At 40.7% G+C, this 25,451-nt stretch overlaps 2 protein-coding genes across 2 annotated transcripts in view; one reads left to right on the top strand and one right to left on the bottom strand.

The window, feature by feature from the left end:
* Nucleotides 1-3,885: 3,885 nt before the first annotated feature.
* The window catches only part of LOC146867801 (rap1 GTPase-GDP dissociation stimulator 1-like), a 618,625-nt gene continuing 597,059 nt past the window's right edge, over nucleotides 3,886-25,451 (top strand). The window contains exon 1 of the mRNA XM_085608132.1: nucleotides 3,886-4,112. Coding sequence (XP_085464258.1) covers nucleotides 4,109-4,112 — 4 coding nt within the window. The 5' untranslated portion in view covers nucleotides 3,886-4,108. The remainder of the gene's footprint in view (nucleotides 4,113-25,451) is intronic.
* On the bottom strand, nucleotides 11,206-19,414 carry LOC146867802 (uncharacterized). Its single transcript, XM_085614190.1, has 2 exons — nucleotides 19,248-19,414; nucleotides 11,206-13,355 (listed from the first exon to the last, which is right to left on the bottom strand). Exon 2 carries the CDS (start codon nucleotides 13,237-13,239, stop codon nucleotides 11,206-11,208), a length of 2,034 nt encoding a protein of 677 aa, XP_085470316.1. The 5' UTR covers nucleotides 13,240-13,355; nucleotides 19,248-19,414.

Below are 25,451 nucleotides of genomic sequence, written 5' to 3'. Positions count from 1 at the left end.
AGCTGTCTGCTGCCATGCACACACACCTTTACACCATCACATAAAGCACTACACAACACCGGACCAACATACCTCAACAACCGGCTCAGCTTCCACACCCCCTCCCGCAACCTCAGCTCTGCCACCCTCGCCCTCGCCACAGTCCCCCACATCCGTAAAACGGCAGATCCTTCTCCTACCCCGCCGCCAAGACCTGGAACGCTCTCCCTACCATACTACAACAGACCCAGGACCTGCTGGCCTTCAGAAGACTTCTCAAGACCTGGCTCTTCGATCAGTAGCAGCCCCCTCCCAGCGCCTTGGGACCCTCACGGGTATGTAGCGCGCTTTACAAATGCAGTGATTGATTGATTGAAAGGTATATGTGTAATATCTAGCATAAGTATCATTAATACAATGCTTAGACATACTTTAAAACTTTTCCCACATTATATGTGTGATGTACAGTGCAGCACACCTGCAACATGTGTAAAGTGAGGAAAAACTCCACATTAACCCCCTCGAAAAGAGAACGTCAGGAAAGGAGAATCGCTTTCCAGTTCAAGGACAAAGCCTTAAATAGCAGGACCATACAGGTGCATGCAGGCAAACCCTAGTGCCCAGATTTATTAAGAGTTTGTGCAGGCACTCAAGTGACGTAAAATGACACAAATGTAGGCATTTTATAAGACGAGAACAGTGAACACACTCCTAGAAGTCAACATAAACAATTAGGGGCATATTTATAAGAGGGTTAGGTCATGTTTGCTCCATGCAACGTGGTACAAGCGTGACGCAAACATCTAAGTCAGATTTTTGAAGCCCCGCAGAGCCACTTTGCGTGAATTTGAGCGCCAAAACGCTGGAGCAACGCAACGCAAATCGCTGTGCTGCATTACTCTGCCCTGTGAAGGTGTTCCACGGCGGAAGTGTTAGTGTTCCCACATAACTCCCATGGTTTTGATGTATTCCCAGATTTACAAGACCTTGTGAACCCAGGAATGCATCAAAAAGACAGGCCTCCCAAGAAGAGGCCTCATGAGGAGAAATATCTTTCCTTCTCCTTGTTACCTCCTCTTTCTATGTGTGCTGCATTCTGCAGCACAGGTAGAGAGAGGACTATGCCTCTCAGGATTGTTTTTGTGCAGGAAGGTCCTCTCCACAAGCACAAGTCTACATGCAATGCAGGCACCCTTGCACCAAAGTGCAAGAGTGCCTGCGTTGGCGCTAGGCAGCCCATTGCGCTCCAGCACAGGGGGAAGAGTCAGGAATGCGCTATATGCCTTAAATATGGCAAATCCCTGCCCTACCAAGTGACACAGCGCAGCTAGGCGACTTCTTCATAAAGTTGTCCCATAACTACTAAAACCCACACAAACTAAAGCAAAATAGCGCTGCGTGAAATACTGACACCAAAGAAAATCAGTCACCTAAAATGGGCAAAAGTTTGGGTTGGCAACATTGCGTGATTAATCCACGTGTAGTGTGTGTATGTAGTAAAGCTGCCCTAAAGGCCCATCATGTTAGCAAATTGGATAGCGCATAGTCTCTGGAGTATATAGCGCTGTAACTAGAGCAGCGTTTCTGACTACACAGAAACCTCTGGGGATGGGGCCGTTTCCTTCCAGCATGCTATCGGAGCACAGGCACGCTTTCCAAGTATCGCAGCAGACTGAGATGGGTCAGTGCAGTCTTCCAGAACATTTTTCCTTTTTTCATTTGACAAAATAATCCTAACACTTCCCTTCAGCTGGGCTCAGAACGGATTACTCGTTTTAAAACTGCGCAATGCCCAGTTTACTGGTTTGAAGGGGTAAGGTCACCGAGAGAGGAGCGAGGCTCAGACTTCTGCCATGCTTACAGTTAATGCAGCGAGAGAGGCTTTTTTCCCCCTGCCGTATGAAAAGGGTCTATAAATAGGCCCGTGAAAGGAGTACAGTAGGAAATCCTCTGAATGTGTGTCAGGCCTTGAATAATGCCCCCCTGCCGAGGGCGACGGCAACGGCAGGCCGCGCGCAGAGATGACATTTCTAAAGGAGTTTTGCACGTGCACGCTGCGGTGACATCCGAGAGCCGCGAGCCCAGACTCTGCCCCGGGATTAAGCAATTACAGGGCATTAATGGCACTGGAAGCTGGGTCATCAAAGTACCAGAGGATGGAGAGCGCCTAGGGGGAGGCGGAAAGAGCGAGGAAGGGAGAGAAAGAAAGAAAAACAGGGATGAAGGGCGAGTAGAAGAGGAGAAGGGAGTGTGAAAGTGCTAAAGACTATTGGAGAGGGATTGAAGGAAGAAAGGAAGAGCACAGAGACGAGAGAGTTGAGATAAAGAAAGGCGGGCTTTTGGAAGATTACTGGTAAATACAGAGAAGGGGTGCTTGGCGAAACAGGACATTGTTCATTATAGCCTGCAATGAACGAATGCACAATGTTTTGTTTTAAAATCCAATAAACTAATTAACAAATATATAATGGGGAGGAAGACATGTAGCAAGCACATTTTAGAAAAAGACAGGGATAGGATGGCATGAAGAGAGATTCGAGGAAGGAAAAGGGCTGTATAGAGGCAGGGACAATTAGAAAGGTATGAGGACAACATCGGTGAAATCGAAGAGTTTTATGTGCAGAGAAACACAAACTGACCTGGACCTAGACAAAGAAGGGAGTACATGGAGAAGGAGTGGAAACGACAGAAATGGAAAGTAGGAGTGACAGGGAGAGCAGGGGCAGAGCAAGAGTGCCATTGGCCCTAAAGCAAGGAAGGAAAATGGGTTCCCATACCTTGGTTGGGCAGTAAATCATCAATATTTTTGGGGCAGTAGGTCCCTCAGACCCTTGGGGACCGGTCTCACTACACTTGCTGCATTATTGATAGCTAAACGATAGAAAGACAGACAAGCAGATAGATAGATAGATAGATAGATAGATAGATAGATAGATAGATAGATAGATAGATAGATAGATAGATAGATAGATAGATAGATAGATAGATAGATAGATAGATAAGCAGGTAGATAGATAGATAGATAGATAGATAGATAGATAGATAGATAGATAGATAGATAGATAGATAGATAGATAGATAGACAGACAGACAGACAGACAGACAGACAGACAGACAGACAGACAGACAGACAGACAGACAAGCAGGTAGGTAGGTAGATAGATAGATAGATAGATAGATAGATAGATAGATAGATAGATAGATAGATAGATAGATAGATAGATAGATAGATAGATAGATAGATAGATAGATAGATAGATAGATAGATAGATAGATAGATAGATAGATAGATAGATAGATAGATAGATAGATAGATAGATAGAATGGTGTAACAGGGAATGAAAAGGTGGGTTAGAGAGGAAAGTAAGAAGTAAAAGAACGGCAGGCCCAGTCAAGTAGTCACTTCAGAGACGTTAAAACGTATGGGCAAAGTGGTGCCCTCGCTATAAGGGACCCCATGGTAAGGTGACCTTTCTGTCTCCATCTCACTCCTGTCTATTTATCTCAACGTTTCTCCTTTTCTTTTTCTTACCTCCAATTCTCACTTTTTATCTCTCTAGTCTACCAAGTGCCAGTGTGAGGATTTTTGGGACCCCAGTAAAACATATTTAGGCCTTTTTTGTGTGACCTCGTGTTAGAAGGTTTAACATGTAATTCGCTATTGTGAGGCATCATGTGGGCTTAAATTAACAGAATATGGGTAAAAAAATAGTTGCCGCTAATAGAGGGGCACAAAATATTTCTTGCCGGGCCCCCAATACCCTAAAGATACCACTGGTTCATTCACTTCCCCATTCAAAGGAGCACAGGGAACGAAGCGACGCACAGATTGGGAGTCCATAAGTATATATAGAGACAGAGCGAGAGAGACGAGGGAAGAGAGAGAGTCGAGGGGGGAGGGAGGGAGAGAGAGAGAGAGAGAGAGAGAGAGAGCGAGAAAAAACGCGCACGGGAGGAAGAGAGCAAGAGAGACGGCGCGAGAAATGGAGCGAGAGATCGCTGCTGGGAGATGTGCAGATATTCCTCTGCTCACAGCTCGGTGGCTTTAAGGGACAGAGCCGCCCACGACACGCACCGCCCGCACTGCTGCCTTCCCGTTTGAAAGAGTTCTTTCCGCGCCAGTCAGAAGATGGGTGAGTACCCCCCTCCCCCCCCCAGCACACTGTACCAGCCATCGGGGGACGGTGGGGCTCTACGCACCCACCAACTTTATGAGAAGTCGGTGACGCAGTCCTTTTGGGGATCTTCTCCCTTGCTGCCCCCCCCCCCCCAAAAAAAAAGAGGTTTGGAGCTATTTTAATGAGGAAGGGCGGCAGACCGGTATCCAAAATAACACCCAGAACGCGCCGATGACAAGGGGAAGGGAACATAGAAAAGAGTGAGAGAAAGCGAAGTATTGTCTACAATTTTGCGTTTATTGTTAGTTATTGGCTTATGCATTCATTATACTCGCCATAGTGCTCTGCACATTTTAAGACACTGCCTAGAACGTTCTCTCACTTTAAGGTATGTTTATGGCTATGTACAATGCATGCATGACCATGCCCCCATACGATGTCACTACTTTCCTGTATCTTTCAAAAGAAAATTTATTTTCAGTGTTACTTTGATTTCCAATGACTGTCCCATCATTTCTATCAAGGTTCTCGTGACAGCGTGTCAGAGTTTATGACTTGATGAAAACATGTAGTGAGGAATCAATTGACAAGGAAATTAATGCGTGAGGATAGTGAAGATGCATAAACCAGATAGGGGAAGAAGATGCTGACATTTTAAGAGAAATAACTGCAAGAAATCAAATAAAGCATGCCCTCGTCGTTGGCAAAATATATACTTTAACTTCGAAAATAAGTATATTGGCAAAAAAGCCAGTTTATACTATGGGATACATTCAAAGTTCACTCCATTGATTTTTGGAGGGGAGTGAGGATGAGGTGCATGGTGCATATACTGTTTGTCAGCCTTTTCAGAAGCCTTTTGCGTATTAGTGTTGATAGTTGGTTTCTCTAATCTGAGGTCTTGGGCGGTGAGATTTGCCCTGCAGTCAAATTGAGCATTTGTACCCAAAACATGGCCCTAAGTGGGCATTAAGCTTACCGACTGCCGAAGGCTGGCAGGAACACATAGGGTTTCAACTCATTGCAGAATTACAGAAATGCATGTTTGAGTCTCAGATGGTGGGAGTGAGTGAGTGTGTGTGTGTGTGTGCGCGCGTGTGTCTGTGTGTGTGCAAGCATGCATTTATGTGAGTATGTGCATGCATGCCTATGTGTGTACAGCCTACTTGTTTTAGCTGGATGGATGGCAAAAGCTGGAGGGTGCTCACCATCTGAGATGTTTGAGAACCTTTCTAGATAGACCAGTCTGGACATATTTTGATTTTTCAAGTATCAGGAGGCAGTGTAGAGCTTTCGGTGTTGTAGTGATGTAATCTGAATAATGCAACTAGTGGATGATTCAAGCTGTCTGGCTCTGGGCCCTTTGAGTTTTAAGAGACTTTCAGTGAGTGACTCTTCAATTGGGTATTACAATAGTCCAAGTTTGGTTTCTCTCTACCAGGACCAGGGCAATCCTTGTGACACATTGGTGGAGAGGAAACTGTTGATCTGCTGTACAGTTATTAATGCAAATGTATTGAGTCTACCCAGATGTTCCCTTGAGTTTTTGGTTGCACTAAAGAGCTTAAGTAACCGCCGGAGAGCTGGTTGGGGGAGCATAGCGCTATGGGGGAAGTTGAAAGTGATTTTTGCGTAAAGCATTATGCAATTAATCCTGTTTAGCTCAGATAATCTCTTTTATATTCCAAACGTTCCCAATTCTGTATGATACATTTGTAATAACTTTATTCTGAGCCATCTAGAAATTATAGCAATAAAAAATAATGTATGTCAATGAGAGGGCCACCAGATCCACACTGAGACAGAATAGATATGAAACCCACAAATATTTAGAAATCGAGGATTTTTTCTTATCTACTCATGGTTTTGGGCAATGGCCTGAAACATAGTTTCAATTTGGGTAGTCATCCTTATGAATTGAACCCTCGTAAGAAGTACAAGGAGTTTAGCCTAGGTACTAACGTCCAAGCACATTTTGTTAATCAAATTCTGAAAATTAATACATGTTAAATGTTCAAAGTTAGCCCATATTTAGAGTCCCGAATATGATATCCTTATAGTAGGTAATATTGCTGTCAGGATTAGTAATATGATGATTGTAATCAAATGTCAATGTTCGTGTTTTCTTTTTATTTATATTATGACAGATGATGTTGAGAATGCCTTCAATTTGGCGAAAAATTCACAAAACACTGTTTCTTCTTTTCTAACACAAAACAATCACATTTACATAACATGACAATATGTTTCTGACCATGTACTTGAATGCAGTCCGGCTTTTAGTTTCTCATGCAAAAATAGTGAATATTATCATTGCTCACAAGACACTTATTGGGGATGGGTGGTTTCCTTGATGGATGCCACATTGAATGTCTATGCATGCCGTGTTCCCCTCATTTCATTCAGACCCTCTTTTTTGGATGGTTGTATAATATTTTTACTGCAATTTGAATTTTTCACCCATAGGGTCAGATAGATTCACTGATGAAAAAATCAATTGTAACCTAGCAATTCCTGCCTCAGCAATTTCAATGATGGCAGGTCACGGTGCCTGCCTCTTGTCAATTTCCTATTAATAATTTGACAAATCCTAGATGTACTATCAAAAGTTCAAGTAAAAACACAGAGCCATTTTAATTCTGTGAAACAGAAATCATAATAATTCTTGTAATCTCATGGGTAGGATGTTAACCAACTTTTTATTTTCTATATTGATTAAAGGTTTATTTCAAGTAATTTACAATGTAATGAAATCAGCTCACATTTTTTAATTATATATATTTTTTTCTTAAATAAATCTTTGGTTATAGAGGTTGATATTATATTCTTCAGTGTTCTGCTTAACGATGCTACTATTAAGCATTTTCCATCATCAGCTGTTACTTTATGGATTTTAATTTCATTAAATGTGACATATCCTTCTCAACTTTTTCCTGAAAAAATAATTCCAATTATTTCCGTTTCAGTTTCATAAACTTTCTCCAGCACCAATATAGCCATAAAAGGTACATACATATTAAAATATACAAAATAAAAGAATCACAGAATAAATTGGTTCATCATGCAGAACAACAACAAAATCAGTAAAGTGCGATCGGATTTCAGCTGTCTGTAACTAACAGCATAGCAGCAAAGGTAAAGATAACCTGGTCAGAGTTCAACAACGACTGCATTCTCCCCGAAGTTCAGGTTTGCCTCACTATCACCTCCCGTAACCACAAGCACAATTCTTTTGGCAGATTTTCAGGGCTATACAATCTGCTATACACTGAGATCGAGCCCTCCATTGATTTCCTACATCTCACCGCTGCTTTGAGAAAAGAACAGACAGCAAAACAGACATTGGGGGTACTTAAGTGCTGAAGATAGAACAGTGCATCCCTACGTTTCCTAAGACCCAGGGGTTGTAAGAGCAGCTTAAGAAATGCTCTTGTATGTACAGAGAAGCGTAAAGTGCATCAAAGTTTTCTCTGATGGCTCATCACAGAGCAGTAGCGTAGCAATGGGGGGGCAGTCTGCCCCAGGCGGCATACGTTTTGGGGGGCCGCCAGCACCCCCTGCCACTGCTCCAGAGTGGAATTTCCTATCCTCCCTTCGTCTCAAACCAGATACCATACTAACGCTTTCACTCAATACATTCATTGGTGGGGCCCATAACACCAACACTCACACATTCTCATTTGTTCTTCTCTTACAGGGAGATAGATGTTCCAAACGCTGTCGTGAAAAGAATATCTTATAATCTAATGAAATTCTATTTACATAAATATACACTAAATATCCTTAATCCAGCACATCTTGGTCCTGAATCTCAAGATATTCCTTCCACTTAGTCGATGGATCAATTTAGTTGAATTTGGAAAAGTGATTCTAATCCTTTTCATTTAGATTCAGATGATAATAAATAACCCAACACATTTGCTACTTGATCAATAATATTTTTATCTAATAGATGCAAAATTTTAGTAAGAATTTTAATCAATCCACAGAACATCATAGTTACCTAATCTGGCTATTAGTCGTCCTCTTAAGTCAATCAATTAGTCATGCAGCACGCTACAGTCCCAAAGATTGGGTCTGGACCATAAGCGTGCCCGCATTAATCAATGCCCATCAGTCTAAGAGTCCTCAGTTCATCAGGAAAATGTGCAGCAATTTAGTCTGTCAAAGATTCAGGGAAACAGCTGTCCTGCAGTGTCACTGTCCTCTCCGTCAGCATAACGTCAGGAAAAAGAAAAATCAGATTTTCTAACTCACTAGTCTACCTTCTTTTATAATGAAATTAATGATAAAATGTAGCAAAAGTCAGCTTTAGGCACTTCTGATTGGATGGTTAAGATCGTCCGTTTCGTTTTCCCAAAGTCTATGATGTCACACTGTCAGACATGATCCATCCGGTTTTGTTAGAATTGTCCATTGTTAAGGCTCTTGGCAGTAGTCCAGTCACGACCTTGTCAGGGTACAGGCTGTGTGGGTCATCTTGAGGCCACTTATTCAGGAGCCTGGAGCATGCGCACTTAGTCGGAAACCTTGTGGAATGGTAACAGTTTCGTCGAGTCCATGAGTCGGCCATTTTGTCATAGGCCAAATTGGTCAACTTAAGCAAAATAAACACAAAAAGTAATTAAAACATGGAAATAATGAATAAAATGTTTAACCCTCACTAATTCCCGTATGTGTGTGAATTTATCTAGCATATTAGCGACATTTAAAGCGTTTATACTCACCCAATGATGTCATCTGGTGCAACTTACAATTACATCACAAAAGCAACATATACCGTGTAATATTCTATTTTTCTAGTGTTAGCATGCATACGTATATTAGTTTACAGATTATTTTAGCCATGCAAATGCAAATCCCACGTGTGATTCATACATTAGTAGGGTTGATTAGATAGCAAACAAACACATTAATATTTATTATAATTAATAGATTATTCTAATTAGTATGAACATGCAGAATGGGGGGGGGTATACAAAATTTTGTTTTACCCGCTCCATCAATCCCCCCTTTGGTAATTTTATCACCACATCATTAAAATTTTGTATTCTCTTTTTCAAGGAGTAAAAGTGAATTCTTGCTTTTATTGTTACATTTCAGTCTTCTCAATTTCTTCAACTTTTGCTGTCTTATACATATCTTCTTTTATCTCCTCCAATTCTATTTCTTCAAATTCCCTCTTCTGTCTCTTATTTTGTCTCCTTAAATTTTCTCTTTTTAACTTTTTCTGAATTTTCTTCCTTTTATAAAAAGACATCCTAATCTTAATATTAATACTAAGAAAATCACACATGTTAATGGAAATAAGATTTTACCTATTAAGGTACTACCTAAATTTACTAAGAAATCTTTAATAGAAGATATTTTCTTAACAATCTTTTCCCAAACACCTTCAACCTCCAGTGGTGCAATTTCGTCATGCAAATCAGTTATATTTTTAATATAAATTTTTAAATCTTTACTTTTGTCTGGTATGTAAGTACAACAATGTTGGACTTTCAACATTCCACAGACTCCACCCTCTTTTGCCAATAAAATATCAAGGGCAAGTCGATTTTGCATTACCATGGCACGCATGGCAACCATTTCAGTATTTACCAATAAAAATCCTCCAGCGGTGCTTGTTGACAAGCGATCCACTACTGTTGACAGTTTTCTAATTTTATTTGCATTCAGAGATATTCCCACTGCTGGTATCAATGCTCCAAAGATATCACCTACAATTTCTGATCAAGATTCTCTCTTTCTACGTGCTAAATAACTACCTTAAGTATGTACACCATCTTCTCCTCTTTCCATGTGAAAGATCTTTGGGAAAACCAGGCCTACATAACATGTGCCATACCAATGGTCTGGCAAACGATAATATGCCCTGTTCCCACAGATAAAATATAATCCTGGAAAAACTGGATCATTTCCTCCTTTAAATATCCATCCACCCATGATTCGGTATGTATCATGGCACTCACTGTTACCTACAAAGTAATTGTCATATGCAGTCTTATTCCTCCTAATACACAAATTTCCTTTCTGAGGTCAATCTAAAGCCATAGTTGGACTAGCTTTTCCCTCCAAGTGTTTTTCCATATCTACATCCCAAACTGTCTTTTCTGTCTTTCCTTCAGAGACCTTCCTTTGCATTTTCAGTCTTCTTTCTTCAACCATATCTAAAAAAGTGTTTTCTTCTTTCTTTAAACTGCAAGTCAAATTATTTCTCTATATATATTCTAATGTTAATTCTTTAGTTTCTAAGAAAAATTCACCTAATACCTTTGCAGGTCTTACCCTATTTAGTTTGTTAATTGACGGCACTTGTGAAAATATGTTATCTATATCTGAAAAATAATATTGTAACTTCCCTGTTCGATAAAATAAACTAGCTATTACACTACATGTTATTCCATAAGTTACAGGAAGGTGGTGATAAGTCACTCCCTCCGAAACAGATGCGGGTAACTGCATACAGACGTAGCAGTCCCTCACGTCCATTGTCTTTACATATTCATACAGTAATTTTCGAAAATACATTGTTAGAGAAATCAGTTATTGACCTGTCCTTATGCATATAAATTTTATCTATTCTAGTGTGGTCTTTCTTTTGAATCTGCTCTATATTAGTCTTGTTTTCACTATGTTCTTCTATTGTGTCAAAGCTAACCGTAAATGTAATCATCAATGCTAATATACTCCATAGAAGCACTAGTAATCCTGTACAACAACAACACATTTTACACCATTGTTTCAAAAATATACATCTACTTTTTCTACCATCTGTGTCAGCCATTTTCATGAAATGAACAGTGACTTTTGACTTAGCCTCTTCTACTTCACAACTAGTTTGTCTAACCCAAGGCTCTAAGCACCTACTTGGTTCTACCAGTTTTTATATTTTTCCTTATTTATTGTCTTTCCATCAGCAGCATTCTTGTCTTATTCAGTTTGGCATCTCATCATTCTTCACCTTTCCTTTGTTGTCTAGATATAGGATTTCCTGAACATCCGTCTCTTCTCCAATATCGGATAAGATAACTCTCAGGATTTCCGATTCTTCGTCTTTCTCAACCACTTCTGGTATAGTCACTTCTTTACTTTCAGGCAGGGCTACTTATGTCCATTCTGGCGACGTATACTTCTGGTTAGGCTTCCTCGTTCTTTTGCTTTCTTCAATTACAACTGTTTCTTCGTCTTTTGATTTTTCTTGACTCGTTATTTCATTCACCTGTTCAGCTCTTGGTGATTTTACTTTTGTCAGTCGGTATCTCAACTTCTTTATCTTATTCGGCCAGACTTCATCTTTTGCTGATCTTTTCAATTTATTTCCTTTATCATTCTTTTCCGTCTTCCAAGCTCTCTTTCTTAAGACTCTACCTTCTGGTATTTCGTCTTCACTTTCTTCCGACTCTGTTTCAACTTGCTTTTTCCTTCCAACCTCTTTTCTTTCTTTTGCTTCTTTCGTTTTCCCTACTTCTGTCCCTCCTCGGGTTTCTTGCGCACAATCTTCCTGCTGGCTACTTGTCCCTTTCTCTAACTGGATGTTGGAATTCCCTACACCTCCTCGGGAGTCTTCCGCAAGAATCTTTCCCTCTCTCTCTGTATCTAGTACCTGTCCATCTAATTTTGTTACTTCAGGTAGAATTTCTCTCAATTTTTCATCTGGAATTTCTCTATCAACAGTTTCTTTAATTGTCTTTTCGCTGTCTTTTTCTTTTCTCGAATGTAAAGTTGCTTGTTCAGTCTCTGAGTCTGAGCTGGTATCAGAAACTTGCAATCTTCTTTTCAAGGAAACACTTCTTGGGACAACTGTTTGATCTATCTCCAATTCCCCCCTTTCAGGGTTTTCTTTTGTTCTTGTCTCTTCTTCGTCTGATTCAGTACTTGATTCTGTCTCATCAAAATATTCCTTTTCTGTGCTATCCACTGGATTTGGGATTCTCAACGTGTGACTTGCATGAATCCAGTTTTTGATTCCAGCACACTTTACAGCTGTAGTTGTAGTCAAAATCACTTGTCGTGGTTTTCCCCACCTTGGAACCAAACAGTTTCTTCTTCTGTGTACTTTGATTCTTACCCAGTCCCCTGGGCTCAGGTCATGAGCTTGCTTCTTTTCAAGGGTGGCGGCATCCGCTCCAACCTGATGAAACGCAGAATGAACTGCGTCAGCCAGGCTTGTACAGTAATCCAACACCATGTCATCAGTTATAGGCAACAGCTTGTTGACTGGTATGAAAACGTGGCGCATGGCTCTTCCCATGATAATTTCATGGGGGCTCAGCCCTGTGGTTCTGTCTGGAATTGATCTAATTGTCATGAGTACTAGAGGCAAGACATCAGGCCATTTCATACCCGTGGCTAAACACATTTTCCCTATCCTGTTTTTGATAGTACCATTCATTTGTTCCACCACACCAGAAGCTTCTGGGCGATAGGCACAATGTAGTTTTTGCTGTACACCTAATGCTTCACAAATCAGTTTTATGATCTCATTCTGAAAATGTCCTCCTCGATCTGATTCAATTGTTACTGGGAACCCAAATCTGGGAATAAATTCCCTCAAAAGCAATTTTGCCACTGTGATTCCATCATTTCTTCTCGTTGGGTAAGCTTCTACCCATCTTGAAAACAAACAGACCATAACTACAACATACCTCAACCTGTTACAAGGAGGCATTTCAATGAAGTCTACTTGCATTCTGGTAAAAGGTCCTCCTTCTCGACCTATTGTTCCTAGACTCACCACTGTCTTTCTTCCTGGGTTATATTGCTGACATATGAGACATCTCTGACATAGACTTTCTGCTACAAGTCTAAATTTTGCATTGTACCAGGTCTGTTTAAACGACCTTATCATGGCATCTCTCCCTATGTGTCCCTGTCTATGATACATCCGTGCCATGGCAGACATCATGCTATCAGGCAAAACTGGTCTTCCATCCCGATAGACCCATATATGATCCTTCTCTCTTGGTGCACATCCTGCTTTTACCCACTGTTTCATTTCCTCATCTCCTGCTTCTTCCTGCACTTGTCTCACTTCCTCCCAGGTACCCACAATGTTAGTAAACAGTAAGGAGCAAGAAGTCACTTCCTTTTCCTTTCCCCTATTGATTGAATTCTGATTTCGTGCACAGTATTGAGCCATATCGTTGGGGTATTTATTGCCCACAGCGATGTAATCGCCAGACTGATTATGTGCAGCACACTTCACAGCAGCCAATTGCTTAGGCAGCTGTATCGCCTCGAGCAATTTTCCAACCACTTCAGCATTCTTAATGGGCGTTCCACTTGATGTCAGAAATCCTCTATGTAGCCATATTTGGCCAAAGTCGTGCACAACACCAAAACCATACTGGCTGTCAGTGATCACAGTCACTCTCACACCTTTCCCAATCTTACATGCTCTAGTCAAAGCAACAAGTTCAGCTACTTGGGCTGATTTCACTCCTTTCAGATAGGATGCTTCCATTACTGCTGCAACCGTGCATACTGCATATGCTGCACTCAACATTCCATCATCTGTTCTCAAGCAAGAACCATCTACAAACATCACAAAGTCACTTTCTGGCAATGGTACATCTTTTATATCTGGACGTGGCTTGGTACAGAAATCTAGTACATCCAGAAAATCATGATCTGCTTCATCTCTGACTTCCACTTTCTCAGCATCAGGCAATAATGTTGAAGGATTCACATTCAAGCACCTCTCAAAAGCTCACATTCGTTGCACCTAATATGACTTTCTCATATTTAGTCAGCCGACTATGTGTCATGTATTGAGTGCGACTCCTTGTTAAAAGGATTGCCACATCATGAGGTACAAACACTTTCACAGGATATCCCATCACAATTCCTTCACTTTGTTCCAGGCTTCAACAGGTAGCATCTAATGCTTTCAAGCACCCAGGTAAAGCTACAGCTACTGGGTCTAGCATTGATGAAAAGTATGCAATTGGCCTTCTTAGGTTTCCATGTTTCTGAATTAATACAGAAAGTGCACATCCATTCCTTTCACTGCAATACAACTCAAACTCCTTTTCATAGTCCGGCATTCCCAATCCTGGCGCTTCACACAGACTATCTCTCAATTGTTTAAAAGCTGCCAATTCTTCTTTGCTCAAATCAATGGGATCTCTCACATCACTTTTTGTCAAACGTACCAATGGATTTGCGATTAGGAAAAATTACTTATCCATTGACGACAATATCCAACCATTCCAAGAAACATCCTTACCTCTCTTTGTGTCATAGGGGCTCTCATTCCTTTTATTATCTTGATTCTGTCTATTGTTATTTTCCTCAGACCTTTTTCGAGGTTATGGCCTAAGTAATGTACTTCTTTCTTACAAAATTGTAATTTTGATGGTGACACCTTAAGTCCTTCATCAGCCAGATGATTCAACAATGTTATAGTGTCCGTTACACAGGCCTCGCGAGTCTTCGACGCCACAAGTAGGTCGTCGATATATTGTACTAACACTGAATTCTCGGGCATCTCTAAACTTTCTAAAGATTTCTTCAGTATCTGATTAAAGATTGAAGGGCTTTCTGTATACCCCTGCGGAACTTGGCACCATGCCAAAATACGCTCACCCAAAACGAAACGCAAAAATCTGGTGGCTGTCATGGTGCAATGGAATGGAAAAGAAAGCATGGCATAAATCAATTACTGTATACCATTCTGCTTCATGGGGAATCTGATACAGAATCACAGATGGATTTGGTACAATGGGACAACATGGCACAACAATTTTGTTTATTTTTCTCAAATCCTGCACTATCCTGAACTTTCCATTTGGTTTTTTCAGTCCCATAATTGGGGAATTACATGGACTACTCATTATTTCCCTTGTTTTATCATTTTCTCAATTATAGAGGTAACTCCTTCAATTATCTCAGGAGTCAATTTATATTGTGGAATATTGGGATAAGTTATTCCCTCTTTTACTGTTATTTTTACTGGGTCTACATTTCTCATTAGTCCCACATCTTCTCTCGTGAAGTCCCAGACTCATGCCTTTACAGTTTGTTTCAATTCTTTTGGTAGGTTATCAGGGTTAAATACAGCATAGGCTTCAGTAACCTCAGTTTCTCTGTTTGCCATGGTCATCTTATACAACACATCTTCATCAGGAGTCTCAAATGCTATACCATCAGGTGTACAGAATATAGTGCAATTCATTTTGCACAATAAATCCCTTCCTAACAAATTCACAGGACTGGTATCGCACACAACAAAGCGGAAAATCTCCCTATGCTAACTTTTACAGGTTCTGTCAGATAAGTTTTAATCTGTCTGTTGGCTACACCAACTACTTGGATCGTTTCATCCGAGAGAGGAAGATTTTTAACATCAGCTGACCTAACAGTTGATCTAGTAGCACCAGTATCTACCAGGAAAGTAACATTTTCATTATTTATCTTTCCATCCACAAATGGGCCTGTCTGGTCTACTTCTAGAGCTGCGCCAAGTACGCACTCTTCTCCCTCCCTTCGGCACCATCAATAACCTTGTTCCAAATCGCTTGCATCACTTTGTAGCCAATACTGCGAAACAGCGTTAGCGCGCGGCAGCTTAGTTACCTGTTCTTCGTTGTAGAATCCTGTTTCATTATTATATTTCTGGGAGTTTTTGCTCTGTGGAAAAGGTGGTTTTGGCACCTGATTCTGTTGGATTACAACCTGCTACTGTCGCTGCGGTTGACCACTCACCTCATTCTGCACCTGTGGATTCAATGATGTATTTTCATTGTTAGTACAAGGGGGAAATTTACACTCAGATTTCCAATGCCCTATCCTACCGCAATTGTGACATGGGAATTTCTTTTTGGCTTCTATGTTAAAATTTCCCTTACCTTTCCCAGGAATGAACTTTTTGGGGCCTATATTATTCGCTTGTTCCACTAACGGGGCTTCCTGTCTCTCTGCCACTTTTACTTGTGCCCCCATTGCTTTTTCTTTTAACTTTCGTTGTTTGGCCTCAATCTCATCACTGAAATATTTTGCATGTCTCAATACTTCATCTATTTTCTTGTTTTGCCAATCTACGGTATGTTGTTTGATCATCTCACTAATTTCTGGACGTAGACCACATACAAATCTATATACAAAATGACTCAAGTCCTTTTCGCTCAAATTTTCATCACCACTAAATTGTTTAAAGTCCAAAATCAACCTCTCATAGTAGGCATGTACCGACTCCTTACTTTCCTGATGAGTTCTGTCAATCTTTACCCAATCTGTTTCTTTAGGAGGTACTTTGTTTTTCAAAAAGACAATGACCTGCTCGTATTTCTTCATTACCTCGGGGTCTGGGGCTCCTGTCTTTGGATCGCTAGGGTATTCTTGTGTGGGCCAATTTATCATAAGTTTGCATTCCGTCCATAAATCTGCTGGTACTATTATGTCAAACAGGCTGTTTAGATCAATCCATAATACTTTGGACAATTTTACAAATCTGTCTACCTGCCTATACCACTCGACGGGTTTTTCACGTAGTCGAGGGAAATCATTTGTAAATGACAAAATATCTTGTCTAGTCCATGGGACATGTACATATCCTCCTCCTGGAATTTCTCTCATTCACAGGGCATTCTGTTACTACCTTCTCCTTCTCTCTAACAGGGAAAGCTGCAAAAGTTTTGTCTAAGGCATCATCTCGTTTTCGATACCATCTGCTTCTCCATTTGTCAACATCTCCCCATTTTCTCAGCAGGATAATTATTTCCTTAATCTGACTCATTCGTCCTGTGGTATTCAAATTTTCAATGTCCTTTTCAGTGAAATCTATTCGATATGGTTTCTGCAGGACCTTTACCTTTTCAATGTCTATACCCATTTCATTTGCTACTTCTTCTAATCTTTCATGGAGACTTTTTGCTCTCCAAGTTATGCTTTTACACTGAAACAGCAACTCCTCATCCTAGTAAGTTTTTAACTTCTCTGTGGGAATAGTTCCTACTATTAACTCTTCCAATACCCTTCGTTGTTTGGCTACATCTATTGATTGAGATTCTTTGTCTTTTCTCTGCAGACTTCTCAACCATTCGCTCAGTTCCTCTGAAGATGGGCCTACTGATTTTTCTACATTAGTTTGTTCTAAGTCCCTTTGGGTTTCAAATACTGATTTCATCTTCACATTAGGTTTTTCTGCTATATTTGGGCCTAGAAAGGGGTTATTCAAGGCATTTGGCTCGATCGTAACCATTGTCTGTCTCCATTGATTCTCATTTGAGCTCTGCCTTGATTTTACAGTTTGGTTATTACTGTTATAAGGAACCATTAAACAATGTTCACTATCCTTCTGTTTGTCAAAAATAGGCATCACAGGGCCTATAGTCACCGGAACAGTAACAGCTTCTAAATCTTTGGTCAATTCTCTTATCTTTTCAGTTAATTCTAAGGTTGTTTTGCTAACTCTGCTGAATTTTCACTATTAATTTTTTCATTAGATTTTTTCTCTATTTCTCCCATCGTTTTACTTTTCCCTAATTCTTGAAGTACTTGTTCTGTCTTAATGACTCGCAAAGTTTCTCTCATTGGGGCACTTGGTTTCAACATTTCAGATTCTGGTTTATATGGAGGTAGATTTTTATAAAACATATCATCAAGAACATCATCCTCTAGTTCATTCACTCCATACCCTTTTGGTTCTAAATTATGTCTTTTTTCTGTACATTTTTTCCCTCCAACTCCTTCAACCATTCTTACAGGAAACAAACCCTCGGTCATACTCGCATTCCGCCACCTTCTCATTTTCTCATCATGAGTATCATGCCCGCATCTGCCAAACATGTATTTATACCTTCCGCCACTCCTCTGTCTTTCTCTGTCATGCATCTCATCTTCCCATTCTGTCAGTGCTTCAAACTGTGTTGGTCTAGGTCTCGGTTCTAGATTCATCATTCTTTCTCTCAAATTTCTCAAAACCGCTAAATTAAACGAACCATTCTCTGGAAATGCTAAAACTCCGTCATTCTTGGTATATTTCACCCAATTGTCTAACCAAATGCAAGTGTGATATCCATATTTCGCAACCATAAAGGATGCGGGGGTTTCGGTGCGGGAAGCAACTGTCCTTCCCTTGTCACAATCGGTTTGTCCTTTTTAAACCACTTCTTGATCTTTCCAAACCAGGACTTTTTCTCTTTTTCAGGTGGATCGTAATACATCATTTTGTCTTCCGTGTCTCGCTAGATTTTCCCTATGACTATTCTGTTGTTTTTAACCAATCATAGCGCGACTCACACTAACGCACCAATCCGGAGTGTCTACATCACCCTGCAATTCTCCACTCCTAGCGCGACTCACACTAACACACCAATCCGGAGCGTCTACGTTTCTAGCTGACTGGCCAATCCCAGCGCGGTCTTTCTGACATCAGCAGCCGCTGCTCTTACTCCGGCTTCTACTGATCCCTCCTTTACAAAAAATTTCTCGGTAAGTTCTTTTCGCTTTTTCTAACTTACAAATCTGTTAGTAACGACATAAAAACGCCGCCATTGTCCGCTTCTCTAACCAAGGATAGTTAATGACCTTTTTCACAAGAATTCCGTCTTTCCCAAGAGCAGCGCTTACCTCTGCCCTACTACGAAATCGTTACTTCCGTTGATAAAGTAGCACATCCCTCTACCTTACCCTTCTAACAAGCATTAGATAACCGTTTCTCTAGAATTAAGACACCTAGTTGGAGACCCAATGCTCCTGAGAAATAAAACCAGAGTTTCATGATTAACCCGAATGCTATTTCATTCACGCACTTTCATACGGAAAATGTAGTTCATTCATACAGAATTCTGTCTTTCCCGAGAACAGCGAACAGTCTGTCCTACTACAGAATTATGACACTCGTTAATAAAGTAGCACCTCCCTCTACTTTATCCTTTTATCAAGCTTAGGGAGCACCTATTACCTTTCCAGTGATAAGCGTTATCGGAGTGCCATCTGGACCCCTGGTACCTAAAACCAAACTTTCACAGGTGACCTTCGCTACCATACACTTCTTTCATACAGGAGATATTTTCTAATGGCAACACGCGACGATGCCACCGAATCGAACCCAGACAATGCGTCGTGCAACTTCAATCATCACACGTTTTCCCCGTGTACCTACAGGGCAACAACAATTCCGTCTTTCCCGAGAGCAGCGCTTACCTCTGCTCTACTACGGAACCGTTACAAACTTCCGACTTCCTACATCCCAGAAGTCGTGCAAACAACATAGAACTCGACGCAACTCAACATAGAGTGTTAGTACATAAACCAATACCTATCCACAATCAATAATCAATAAGCTATTTACAAGCAATAATCACCAAACCAAAACAATAAAAACCATAACTCTGCTACCAAGAAAAACTGCTCCAGTGTGGAATTTCCTATCCTCCCTTCGCCTCAAACCAGATACCATACTAATGCTTTCACTCAATACATTCATTGGTGGGACCCATAACACCAACACTCACACATTCTCATTTGTTCTGCTCTTACAGGGAGATATATGTTCCAAACGCTGGCGTGAAAAGAATATCTTATAATCTAATGAAATTCTATTTACATAAATATACACTAAACATCCTTTATCCAGCACAAGATATTCCTTCCACTTAGTCGATGGATCAATTTAGTTGAATTTGGAAAAGTGATTCTAATCCTTTTCATTTAGATTCAGATGATAATAAATAACCCAACATATTTGCTTGTTAATCAATAATATTTTTATCTAATAAATGCAAAATTTCAGTAAGAATTTTAATCAATCCACAGAACATCATAGTTACCTAATCTGGCTATTAGTCGTCCTCATAAGTCAATCAATTCGTCATGCAGCACGCTACAGTCCCAAAGATTGGGTCTGGACCATAAACGTGTCCGCATCAATCAATGCCCATCAGTCTAAGAGTCCTCAGTTCATCAGGAAAATGGCCAGCAATTTAGTCTGTCAAAGATTCAGGGAAACAGCTGTCCTGCAGTGTCACCGTCCTCTCCATCAGCATAACGTCAGGAAAAAGAAAACTCAGATTTTCTAACTCAGTAGTCTACCTTCTTTTATAATGAAATTAATGATAAAATGTAGCAAGAGTCAGCTTTAGGCACTTCTGATTGGATTGTTAAGATCGTCCGTTTCGTTTTCCCAAAGTCTATGATGTCACACTGTCAGACATGATCCATCCGTTTTTGTTAGAATTGTCCATTGTTAAGGCTCTTGGCAGTAGTCCAGTCACGACCTTGTCAGGGTACAGGCTGTGTGGGTCATCTTGAGGCCACTTGTTCAGGAGCCTTGAGCATGCGCACTTAGTCGGAAACCTCGTGGAATGGTAACTGTTTCGTCGTGTCCATGAGTCGGCCATTTTGCCATAGGCCAAATTGGTCAACTTAAGCAAAAGAAACAAAAAAAGTAATTAAAACATGGAAATAACGAATAAAATGTTTAACCCTCACTAATTCCCATATGTGTGAAATTATCTAGCATATTAGTGACATTTAAAGCGCTTATACTCACCCAATGATGTCATCTGGTGCAATTTACAATTACATCACAAAAGCAACATATACCGTGTAATATTCTATTTTTCTAGCGTTAGCATGCATACATATATTAGTTTACAAATTATTTTAGCCATGCAAATGCAAATCCCACATGTAATTCATACATTAGTAGGGTTGATTAGATAGCAAACAAACACATTAATATTTATTATAATTAATAGATTATTCTAATTAGTATGAACATGCAGAATGGGGGGTATACAAAATGTTGTTTTACCCGCTCCATCACCACCACAGGTATCGCCAGCACTCCCTGCTCTTGCAAACGGCCATAGGGTGGCCGCCCAGGGACCGCCACGGGCAGCAACTAGTCTTGCTACGCCACTCTCACAGAGGCAACCCTATACTGACCGACCGAAAGTACCACAGGCACTCGGAAAGCTCAAAAGCCGCCACAGCATGCTAGCTCTAAAGCAAAAGAGTAATGATCTTTCCCAGTGTGTAAATGCTAGGGTCAGATACAGTGTGTAATCAGCTGGTGCGTGTATCATAAGATAACGTTTGATTGATAATCTTCATCTTATCAGACTTTTTTTAAAGTGGAAGGTGCGTCAAATATGCCGGATAAACTTAATAATGCCGTAGGGCCGCCCCGCAGGCCTTCATGCTGTGCTTCCCTACGGCAAAAGGAAAGGGCAGGAAGGTGCCATATCTATCTTTCCTTTTCACCTGCACCAGTGCACAATAGGCTGCAGGGATAATTATTTGTGTGCAGGAAGGGAAACCTTCCTGCAGAAAAACAATCACAAGAGGCTTTTTCCTCTTTTTATTTGTGCTGTAGAACGCAGCACACATAGAAAAAGGAAAAAAGAGGTGAAGTAAAGATATTTCTCCTCGTTGTGCCTCCCTGGGGAGGCATATGTTTTTGGTGCTTGCCTTAGATTTACGATTTTTCATAAATCTGAGGCAGTGTCTAAAAGCCATGGATGTTGCTGGGAACGCCCCCAGCAAAACCCAGTGCACACCCCTTTAATGCAGAAAACTGTGCTAAAGGTAACGATATTTACGAGGTAGTATTAAGCCAAAAGAGTGGCTTAGGCTGCCTCGTAAATATGGAGCAGCGCAGGCTCCTGCGCCACGGAATGTCACAAAAAGTGATGTTCCAGCCCTAGTATTTTTTTTAACGTCAGCCAAGCAAGGGATAGAGATGACCTGATTTAGTTCAAGGCGGCCTAAAATAACATCCTTGTTTAAGCTAGCCTGAGTATTAACCCAGACACTAACCCAGAATAAAAGTGGGGCCAACTTAGCTCTGTCAGATATGTGCTGGAGGCTTAGCCCTGAGTGGATAATAAAGTGAGAGCTCATGAGAGGCAGATGGAGAAACCACCTGCATATACGATGTTCCTCAATCTGCAGGAGAATTACATTATAGTGTCCCCAAACCCCGGCACCACTAAATGCAGCAGAAACAGACTATTATAAATATTCAGGAAGGGAGAAACAACCCACCTACCTTCAGCATACATTATTTTGAATAGGGCTCCAACCGATCTGCTTATCTTCAGATGTGAGCAACTAACTGTGGTTGCCAAGAACCTGCAGCATCAATAACGACCTCTAAATAACTAAAGTTGCTCACGCTGTCAAGTGATTTCCCCCTCACCGTTAAGTTGGACATATTTTCCTTTCCTGGCCCGCATACCATAATATATGATTTCCCATAGGTCGTGACCAAATCCAGTTCACTTCTGAAAATACAAAACATTCCACTGGTGTATGTAATGCAGCTGATGTACGTGCCACAAGTACCGCGTCATTTGCGTAAAGCATCGCTGGTGCAAGGACCTGAGCAATCATCAGGATGTCTCTGGTGGTCTTGGTCTAAACAGGATATAAGCCTATCAATGTAAAAAAAAAATCACCAGTGACACCTCAACCCCTAAATCCAGTAGCATCAGCCTGAGTTTAGTTCTATTAACACAGTCAAATGCTGTTGACAGGTCTATGAAGGCCAGGTACAGCGGGCAAAGCTTAGCAATGGTGTACTTGACAATTATCAAATTTGAGTTTACGCACTGTTCCATTGTGCCCAGTCCCTGACAAAACCCAAATTGAAAGGGACACAGAATCCTATTGTGTTTTGCCCAAGATTTAAGTGATGCAATTAAATTATATTTTGCCATTGATTTTAGCCAAGCCAGGCTGGTAATCGTATCCTTCAAGCCAGTGATGTTCTAACTCTTAAAAGTGAAAGAGTGACTCATGCTGTTGTTCATAGGACCCTTCGTTAGAGCCCTTCACCCATGAGGTTATCATTCTAAGGTGGTATTTGAGAGAGAACTTGGATACCATCCGAAAGCAATCCACATTAGAAAGAGCATTACATCGATTTGAAAGAAGTCCCCAATGCTGAGAGGAGTTTCAGGAGCCAGTCCGACTGGTTGCAAGATTTAGTAGCAGTAGCGAGATTAGCCTAAGTGCTCCTGCTTTTTTCTGTAGGCATAGTTGCCAGATGTGGGTATCCGGACTGCTGGGGCAAGATTTAAATAGTTTTTATATATATTATCATCTTACTAGGTTGTAATTTCTTTCTTCACAAAAAACACCAAAAAAGATTCATTTGATCCATTCCATAGGTCTCTAATTAATAGACTGAGTTATTTGATCCACAGAGAAACTAATTTCCCAATAATAAAATATACTCTTACTGTTGAGAACAAGCACCCTAGAACTTCAGACATTAGCTTCTACCTATTGATCTGGGAACGAGTTCAATCTGCTGCCAACTTGATTGATTTAACAATATTTATTTCAGATCACTCTATCTTTTCATGCAGCCTATTACTTTTATCCTTTATTTAGGCCCTCATGTTACTCAGTCAGTACCATGTCAGTCTGGTAGCCTAAGCAACACCCCCTTCTCAGCCACTATTGTGGTAACCTGATAAACAGCTCCTGTCACATATCCTTTACTGATTGTCTCAAAAAGGTCACGTCAATATTTGGGCTCTAATGAGCCTGACATCACTGTCCTATTTCAGGCCTAGCTTTTTTAGCTCAAACACTCAAAAGATGTGCCTCAACTCACTTGAAGTAGGACAATACAGAAAATTAGTCTGGGTCAAACAGTAATGTCATGCCTAGACAACAAATCTTTAAATCATTGGTGACATATTGTGTATCTGGAACATAGGGGATACCTGGTTTCCGGTCCCTCTCTTTTCCCAGTCGCTTTGAGCATCAGCAATGGTGAAAACACTCAACGTTGTCATGGAGCCTCTGAGAGAAATTATGAAACTGATCTATCACCTATCAAAAAGACAAACCACAATCTACTGTTATGGGAAATTGCAACTACAAAGATGAGGCCACTCTTGGGTAACTTTGAATTACCAAAGCTGCATACTTCCATCAACCCTTTTAATTTATATATGGATTTACTTGACAAAGTAAATCAATCATTTATAGAGTGTGGCAAATCACAAATGATGGTCTCGAGGCACTGAAGCTGCTAGCTGCTGCATCTAGGTTTGATCATTCAAACATCCAGGTCGTCAGTTCTCTTCTTAATAGATGGAGCGATGATGCAGTCCTGAGGTGCAGGGAAGATCGTACCAGTCCTTGGCTGCCAGGTGCGAGAAGGAGCATCCTCCACTGTTGGCTCGACGGACCTCTGGGTTGTCTGAGATGTTGGAGGGGCGCTGATAGCAGGTGTCTGGTTGGTTGGTAGAAGGTCAGGCGTTTGTTGACATATGCTATTTCTTCGTTGTGCAGGGCCTTGTGGGTGTGAGTCAGCATCTAGAACTGGCTTCAAAGTAATTGATGGGGGTGGGCTTATTAATGTACAACAACGCACAGCTTTACATCAGTCACTTTTAAGAAAAAAAATTCCCACCTCTCAAACATGGTTTTGAGGAAATTCCTCAATAAATGTGATGGCATCACATTAGAGTAAATCCTCAGAAACCTGAAGTGTTCCTCATTGATCCTCCCCATCTACAAATTATTCCACCTTCTCATCTCCAATGGCATCTTTCATGTGATGTAAATATTGCCAAGTCACTGACACTCCTCATAGACAATAAACGTAACCAGAGCATATACAATAAAAATGTCTCTCAACTGTGAACCACCAGCGTAGGAGCCTTATAAACATGGAGTATGTCATACTGGAGGATGACTCCAAAACTGTGATCCAAGGCTTAGTGCTGTCAAGAGTGGACTCTCTTTATAACTCAAATGAAAATCTAACTGGCTGTCTTGGCTGTGGGTTGTTCCAAGATGACCACATCTCATTTGTAATGAAATCCCTGAACTGACTCCCAATTGAACGTAGATGCATATTCAGAACTTCTCACCTGGCTCATAAAGTAGTCCATCAACAAAAAAAATCTATCCTAAAACTGACAGATTGAGCATGATTTGCATTGCACAGCAAAAATAAATTATTTGCCCAGAAGCTTCTAGCTGCAAAAAAAGAATCAATTCGCCACATATTTTTTGCAGACTGAAGCAAAGATCTGGAACTGGCTCCTCATCCATATTCACAAGGCCACGTCCTACCTCACCTTAAAATAAGACCTACAGGTCCTTTTATTTAATGGGTATTTCTGTGGAAGCCATAAACCAGCCTCTCTCACGTGGCTTTCTCTCCATTACAACGTCTGCCCTTCTGCACCTAAAATGGGTACAGCTGAATTATCCTTATACACAACACCAAGCTGCTAAAATTCAATGTATCTTGTGTTTATTTGAAAAATTCCAAACCTCCTGATTTTTTGTGATTTGTGTTCCTGATTGCCTATCTCTCCTGTGAACTTTAACTTTGGCAATTCAGTTCCTACATTTCAATTTGTGGCCCTTAAA

This window comes from Triturus cristatus, chromosome 1_2, assembly GCF_964204655.1.
Source record: "Triturus cristatus chromosome 1_2, aTriCri1.1, whole genome shotgun sequence".
In the NCBI taxonomy this organism is placed as follows: Eukaryota; Metazoa; Chordata; class Amphibia; order Caudata; family Salamandridae; genus Triturus; species Triturus cristatus.
The sequence above is the reverse complement of the archived record's forward strand: the minus strand, read 5'-3'. Positions and strand labels throughout refer to the sequence as shown.